The sequence below is a fragment of the Myodes glareolus genome, chromosome 21 (genome assembly GCF_982192425.1).
Source record: "Myodes glareolus chromosome 21, mMyoGla1.1, whole genome shotgun sequence".
Taxonomy (NCBI): domain Eukaryota; kingdom Metazoa; phylum Chordata; class Mammalia; order Rodentia; family Cricetidae; genus Myodes; species Myodes glareolus.
The window spans coordinates 8,398,937-8,407,269 of record NC_142046.1 but is presented as its reverse complement, the minus strand read 5'-3'; the positions used below and the strand labels follow the sequence as shown (position 1 = coordinate 8,407,269).

The 8,333-nt window shown below is 37.7% G+C and overlaps 1 protein-coding gene across 1 annotated transcript; it reads right to left on the bottom strand.

Annotated features, from left to right (window-relative positions):
- Positions 1-704: 704 nt before the first annotated feature.
- Positions 705-1,649, bottom strand: LOC125396799 (olfactory receptor 1J1). Its single transcript, XM_048428831.1, has one exon. It carries the CDS (start codon positions 1,647-1,649, stop codon positions 705-707), a length of 945 nt encoding a protein of 314 aa, XP_048284788.1.
- Between the last annotated feature and the right edge of the window lie 6,684 nt (positions 1,650-8,333).

The window sequence follows — 8,333 nt, the reverse complement described above, 5'->3', positions numbered from 1 at the left end:
CCTTATAATTTTTATGGGTCTTGCCTCAAAGAATTCCTTTGGAATACTGGGATTTTAGTTTTCCTTTTACTAACTTTGTTGTCACAGGCTGTTAATCACCTCTCTGAAGCTGAGCTTTCCCAAACAACCACTAAGAGTTGTTGCCTGGACAAAATTTAATGACTGCATTGCACGTTTAACTATTAGACACAACCTGAGACAGCTGGGATTACAGTTGTCAATGCATATGTGCACCTGCTGGTGAGAAAACGAGTGCTGGTTGTATTCCGGAGGAACAAGAAATCGGTGCCTTGATAAATATGTAATTGGAGATAAAATTCTTATGTTTTCTTGGAAAGTTGTAGAAAATTTCTTGGGTATCTGGTGCTAATGTTAAAAAAATGAGCCATACTTCATAAAATTGGTAAATTTTCAAAAAATTGGTAAGTAATAGGAGAAAACCCAGGCACATTTTATACAAAACTTAAAACTGGAGGGTTAATCTCAACGACTCCTTTTTAATGATACAAGCCACACTATCTAATAAAATAAATTTAACAAAATCATAGAATATTTTGTTTTAATATTCCTTCACATGGATATAGAAATAATGTAAGCAAAGCATTTTGATGGAAGACAGTAGAAGATAAACTAGTGAGATATAATTTTAATAATTTGTTTTTATATTATCAAGGAAGTAAGATCATATTGACAAAAAAATAAAATTATGAGTTGGAAAAACCTGTCTTTCTGCTCCAGAGTTTTCTAAAAGCCCCTTTCATGTCTTTATTTCTCAGGCTATAAATAAAAGGATTCAGCATGGGAGTGATCACTGTGTACATCACTGAAGCAATTATATTATTGTCATTGGTACTATTGGACGGGGGCAGAAAATAGAGACCAATAATCGCCCCATAGTAGAGAGCCACCACTGAGAGGTGGGAACCACAAGTGGACAAAGCTTTGCAGATGCCCTTGGTTGAGGGAACCTGAAGAATGGTGAACCCAATATAGCCATAAGAAATGAGAATGCATAGAAATGGAAGCATAATGGCTGCCAAACCTGCTGTGAAGATTACCAATTGGTTGATGGATGTGTCAGAGCATGACAACTTGAGGAGAGCACCCAGATCACAGAAGAAGTGGGGGACAGTGTAGTCAGCACAGAAGGAAAGCTGGGCTAGGAGGAGAGTGTGCAAAAGAGCACAAGAAGAAGCTATGACCCAGGTCACAGCTACTAGCATGGCACAAAGGCTCTGATTCATGATGGTGGTGTAACGAAGAGGATGACAGATGGCCACATACCTGTCATATGCCATCAAAGTGATAAGGAAACTGTCCAGGTCAGCAAAGAATATAAAAAAGTATGTCTGCGAAACACACCCCTCATAGGTGATGACTATGTGCTGATTCTGCTCTTTGGTTAACATCTTTGGGACAGTGACAGATGAAAAGGAAATGTCTGTGAAGGCCAAGTGGCTGAGGAAGAAGTACATGGGGGTGTGGAGGTGAGAGTCCAGCCTGATGAGTAGGATGATGAGCAGGTTCCCCAGCATTGTGATTAGGTACATGGCCAGAAATAGGGTGAAGAAGATGCCCCACTGCTCTGGTCTTATGGGGAGTCCCATGAGAAGAAATTCAGACACAGTACTCTGGTTCTTGAGTCTCATGATGTGTATCAGCTAGGGACAGCTATTGCTGGGGAAGTTGAAGGAATAAGAAATGGCTGTGGCATATGATGATAGAGATGTGTGTTAAAGTCTTAGAGAATGTCTTCCATTGCATGTCTTTCTTTTACATCTCTCATGATTTTCTGAAAATTTTGTGGAGGAAAAAAAATGTAGATTTAGGCATGCAGGCACTTTCTTTCTCAGTCTGATCCCCAAGTCTGTAAACAATAATATTTATAGTCAACATTTACTAAGTGCTTTCCTTATATAGGATTCTAACCATGTGTGCATCATAATTCATTCAATAGCTGTAAATATATGGTCTCGGTACATGCTGTTATCATTTCTTCTCTACAGATGGGGTGACTGAAGAAAATAGTCTTACAACCACAGAAGTAAGACAGATAAAAGAGGGGTCATGAACCCAAGTGTCTTGACCCCAAGTTTGTTTTTCTGAGACAAAATAGTCTTCTAGTTTCTGAAATCTAATGACCCTTCATAATTAAACTTGGGATAATCTCTTCACTTCTTTAAATACTGTTTGTCTATGAGTATAATTAGTATTTCTATGTTGGTCCCTAGCTGTGGTCCAAAATTTAAGAAATCCAAAGAGAAAAATTAAAACAAATTCTTAGTATCTTTAATACAACCTAGAACATATTTATTTTCTAGAATATATCAATATAAATATCTATATTTTTAAAGAACAAAGGTATTTATTGCAGTGTATAAAGGCATATTACAGCCCAAGAGTTACTATAAGAAACAAACAGAGATAGTTACAAAGGTAAACCTGTAAAACAGTGGAGGGAAGACAGAGCATAGCACAGATAGGCTTACAATAAATAATTTACAATGGATAAAAGCAGTGGTGTGGGTCAGTGTGTAAATAAAGAACGGATTCTTTTATGAGTGGTTCTAAGGCAGTTGTCGATCTACATAGCATACAGTGTATTTTTACCTCACACCATACAAAAAAATTCTAGAATTTTTTCTCTTTGGATTTCTTGATTGTAGTTCTTTGCAATTTGCTGGGTCCACTGTTATCAAGGTCAAGTCTTGCTGCTGAGCTATACATGATGTAGTGTTTTTCTGAGTCTACCATAGCAGTTTTAACTGGGTGTGACAGCTGTTTTAACAACCAATTGATATTACATTAAAGAGAGAAGCAAAATTTCAGAGCATCAGAGGCTCTGCCACTACTTTGTAAATGGGACTCAAAAGCAGCCTGGGTCCCTGTGATGTGACTCTATGAAAGGAAGGGTGGAAATATGGGATTTAAAAAGGCAGAGTCAGAATATGTGTGAACATTCCCATTTAGTCTCCTGGATATTTGTGAATGGTATACTCTGTTGCTTTGTCCTAAAGGGTGAGAACTTTATACATAGACTGTCAAATGTATAATCCAAATATGACTTTTAACTGAGTATAGGAAATGAATAATGGAACATTTTTATGCTTCCTTTAATCCTTCAGATTTTCAAAGTTATTTTCTCTCTCAATTAAACCAATAGAAAATCTCACCTGTGTAGTCTAATTTTCATTGCAGCCTTGAGTTTTCCACATCCCTGCCCCAAATACCATCTTCAGTAGGATGCTATAATGCAAAATTCTTTCAACAAAAGAAAAGAGATTTTTTTAAGTTCCAAGTAAATGTCAAGTTTAAAAGAAATATCCCTTGAAAAGAGACAGGATTATGAACCACATTGCTCCTGAGATGAAATAGATGAGAATGGTGCATTTATTGGGTGAGGTTTAGATGGAAGAACAAAGAAAACACTTTCCTTAAAGTAAGAAGGATGGAGAGAGATGTAGGACTTAGAAAGCAGAGACCACAGATAGTGAGGGAAAATTTACCATTTTATCAGTTTGGTTCAGGTGAGTTTTACAGAACTGAATAGTAGAAACAGCTACTCTCGTGATAAAATATACCTGGATCTATTAAAGTTCTATTCACTTATTACTCAAATCTCTCAATAGGCATCCTGAGTCTCATTTCAGAAAGAACACTGGGACTTTTTTCTTGCACAATATTACATCACTAGCCTGTTGTGAACCTATGGTTCGATTTCAGGTCTGTCTTCCCACCAAAGCCTTCAGCAACTGCATACTCAAGTAAGATCATAATTGCTACCTGATAACACTCAAGACTTTCAAGAAGTGTTTGAAGAATTTAAGGTTCAGTCAAATTTTTGAACCCAAGATTTGTGCCTTGATAATGATATTAATAATACAAATAAATTAGGTTAGCAAGTGTTTATTAACCATATACTCTGTTGTATAATATAAACCAGCTTCTATGACATATAGTTTCCATCATAGCTTAACATGATTACAAAATGACATGAGGATAAGAGCACTGGTTGTTCTTCTGGAGAAACTGAGTTGGGTCCCAGAATCTACATGGATACTCATAATTGTCTGTAACTCTGGTTTCATGGAATGCAACATCACTTTTTAGCCTTTAGCCTTGGGCACCAAGCATGAAAGTAGTGCGTGGACATACATGCAAGCAAAAGACTCATACACATAAAATAAATTCAAAAGTTTAAATACATGGTTCTAGCTTAACCAATTGAAAACTAAAGCTGAAAGAGTTTAAATAATTTGCCTAAGCCCATGTATCATTAAAATGATGAGAGGGCATTTAATCCCAGACTAGTCTAATTACAAATCCATACTACCAACTAGTATGCTTGATCCCTTCTAGAAGAGTATGCAGGGATGGAATAGACACTCCTCATTATTAAGGCCATTGGATTGATGACTTTCTGAAATCTTCAATAAGCCCTCTGAGATAAGCAGAGAGTTTAAGATGTCCACTAGCTAAGCTATAATGATAGCTGATTGAGAACTGAAATTTCCACGTCAATCAATAAAACAGGTCTGTTTATTTTTATTTGTGTATGTGCATCTGTTTGTATATATGTCATATAAGTACGGTGCCTATGAGAATCAGTAAAAGGTATTGGATCATCTGGAGCTAGAGTTATTTGAAACCAAATTCTAGTTCTTTGGAAAATCATCAAATGCTCTTAAGTGCTGAACAACCTCTCCAGCCTCATGGCTAATTTGCTTTCTAGTTTCCACCAAGAAGGGAAAGTTTAAAGCCAATGTAAATCCATCGGAAATAATATGTATCCAGTAAGATAAATATGTGAAAAGTTGTAGCAAAAGTAGAAAATTGTATATAGGTATGTTTTAACTACTCACAAAAATGGATTATTAATTTTTGATGTTCATACAGAGGGGATGTAGACCAAATATTCAATAACAAGTTGAAAAAGGTGTAACATTTTACTAATCAGAAAGATACAAGCTTCAAATTATTATTATTATGTTTCCTTGGGTTACATGAGATTCACAACATTTTCCTTATACAGTTATATTAATCATCTGAAAGATTTTATAACTGATTATTTACATGTTCATATGCATTTTAAATTAAAATTTAAATGTAATTGGAGTTAAAGATAATTATGATCTGAACCACTGATCTAACTCTTTACCCTCAACTTTATTCCCAGGCCTTTAGGACCAGCAATAGAGACCACACACACACACACACACACACACACACACACACACACACAGAGAGAGAGAGAGAGAGACAGAGACAGAGACAGAGACAGAGTCAGAGACAGAGAAATAGAGACAGAAAGACAGAGAGAGATGTTCATGTTTGGAGTATAGCCCTACAAATACTGCCCTTACCAAACTCAGGGTGAGCTTGGCAACTCAAACATTGCCAGTTCCATGACTTTGTTATTCATGATTCTCGAAAGACTGAGAGGCAGATGGAGAGAGAAGTCATAATACCACGCCTAATGTGAGGAAGAGCCATACTTTCTGTTTCACCAGCTCCAAGGCAGCAACAGAAGGACTCCTCTTTATCAATCATGTTGCAAACCCAGGAGACTACTGACACAGTTTCTGGTGACAATTAGGAAACCTTCACTATATGCTTCCTAATATACCCTGTGGACATGGACATTTGCTAGACTCAAAGACAACAATTCTCTTTGGGAACACTAATTAGTATTTAATCAATTTCATATTAATTCACTTATTAAAATTTTTGTAACCATGTGCTTATTTACCCATCAGAACAAGCCTTGAGGTGGGTAATATTTGTTCATCTTTACTGAGCTTAAGAATGGCTCAAAAAATTCTCAATTGGGTTTTCAGATCCAGATACATCAACTTCAAAGTGAAAGTTTATGTGCCTTATGTCACAATATTTCCTTTGTAAATCTGGGCTCTCTTGCTTAGGGGATGCTTCATTCCCACTTTCTGTCTGGAACTGAGAGGAAAGCTGCTACCAATCCATGGGGACACAAACACTCACCAAGGAATGGAATGTTTTCTTACTACAAGAACACTTGAATATATGTAAAGACTTCCCCCCCTTTTAACTGTTTATCTTTAACACATTTTAATAATATTATATTTTAGAAAATGATACATAAATGATCATTTTGAAAGCTATGCATTTAATTTTTAAAAAACTAAATTCTTTAATTTTTGAAAGTTTTATACTTGAGTATTGCATTTATATGATTACCACTCCCCTTCACTCTCCTCCAGTTCCTGCCATGGCACATTCCTGATTCTCTCTCAAATTTATGACCTTTTCTTTAATTATTGCTATATTGTATATCATATATACATATAAAACTGACTGAGTTAGTATGTGATAAAAGATGATAACTTGGGACTTGAAGACTGAGTCTCCTTTTCTCAGCAATTAACTGTCTGCAACTCTTTATCTAGGGGTATGGCCTCAGAAGTTTCCCCACCATGTTGGTATATGTGGTAGTTTCAAGAAGAATGATCTCTACATCCTGATATATTTGAAAACTTTGTCATTAGGGAGTGGCACTACTTGACAGGGATTTGAAGATGTGATCTTGTTGGAGTAGGTGTGGCCTTGTTGGAGAAAATATGTCACTGGGGCTGGGTTTTAGGGTTTTAAATGCTCGAGACAAATTCAGTATCTCACTCTTCATGTTTCCTGTAAATTTGGATGTAGAAATTTTAGTACTTTTCTAGAACCATGCCTACCTGTATGCTACTACACTTCCTGCCATAATGACAGTGGTGTAACCTCTGAACTCAAGCAAGTACCAATTAAATGAATTTTCTTACAAGAGTTTTTGTGGTCATGGTGTCAGCATTTCAACTGGCATTATCATCTATGACTCACTATTATACTTAGTGTCTATGCAGAGATCATAGAACTCAGTGTGAAAAATCTTTAAAACCAATTCCCTACAGGCTATCAAAATGAATGAAACAAGACAAAGTGGAGTGAAAGCAATAGTATTTAATTTATTGTTTCATTCATTCATTAATTTACTCATCAGTAAAATGTTTGTGTAACTACTGTATGACAACTGTTGTGAGGTAAAGTGAGCAATTTAAGGGATTGAGCAACATAGGTTTGCAAAGTTATAAGTAAGCAGACACTTGTGAGAATGGAAACAGAGTGTGATATATCCAGCATAGAAGTAGAATAGCTATTTATTAGAACAGCAGAGTCAAATGGAAAAGTGTTCCACTCAATTCTGTGAATCCCTTCCCCCCAATACGGTATGCGCACTTTCCCGTATCAAGCTGTGAGCTTGGGACAATGTCCTAGGAGTTTAAAACAGAGACACACACGCAGAAAGACTTGGGTCATTTGCCCAAAAGGTAAATGCCAACCTTATTCAGCGAAATTCCAGGTTAATAATACTTAGGGCCCAAAGGAGGAGAACCCCCTCCCAGCGGGAGTGGGAACAAAGCGATGAGAGCCTGGCGCCTGTGTGACAGGTGCCTCCAGGCAGGGGGTGCCGAGCTAGCTGCAGTGACAGACAGGGCAGGCACCGCTGCGAGAACCCTTCTTTGCAGGTGGAATTACCATGCCAAAAGAGAATAAGGCTCTGTGTGCTAATTCCCCAAGCTGGTAGAGTGAGCAGAGGAGATGACAGGAAGCTAGACTGGCTGTGTAAACAGTCCTGCATAGCACCTCGAGGAGCTGGGGAAAGCCTGGGATCCAACAGGTCTCTCTTTTTAAATATAAACTATGATGACCAGGCCTGTCTTAGGTGTGATGGAAGCCAGGCTAGATCCCTTACCCGTCATCGGAACGTGCTCATGTCCAAACGCATCCCTGTCTTAAGTTGAGACTGCCCCTCCATGCAAAACAAACCCGTCTTTGGCTCAGGTCATACATCAACAAGTTCAGCTGGATTTAAGCTGAAAGATACTCCGAGGCGAATGCCTAATAGGACTTGCCGTGTGGCAGACCTGAGTAGCCACTGACTCTGCACCATGAGATGATGTTCCAACAACACACAAGCATTCCTAAAGAAGACTGTGCTTTGCACAAACCTTAAAAGGCCTGCTCAAAGATGGAGCCCTTTAAGTAAGGACCAGTACCAGCGAAAAAGGCCCCTGGTAAATCTAACTAGATTAGTAATAATGCCAATTAGTAAATCTTGTATTCCAGGGTCCAGGAATACAGCAAAAACACATACCCAATCTGTAAAGATTAACTGCAGTATCCAATTGTAAATTTAGCTCAAATTGAACAGTCATGGCATTTTGCAGCCTGTTCCGAGAAGGTTCCCACAGTGCACAGCAGGAGCTGCTGACAGGATAAGGGATCTTAGCAAAGGCAGGCAGAATAAGACAGAGCAA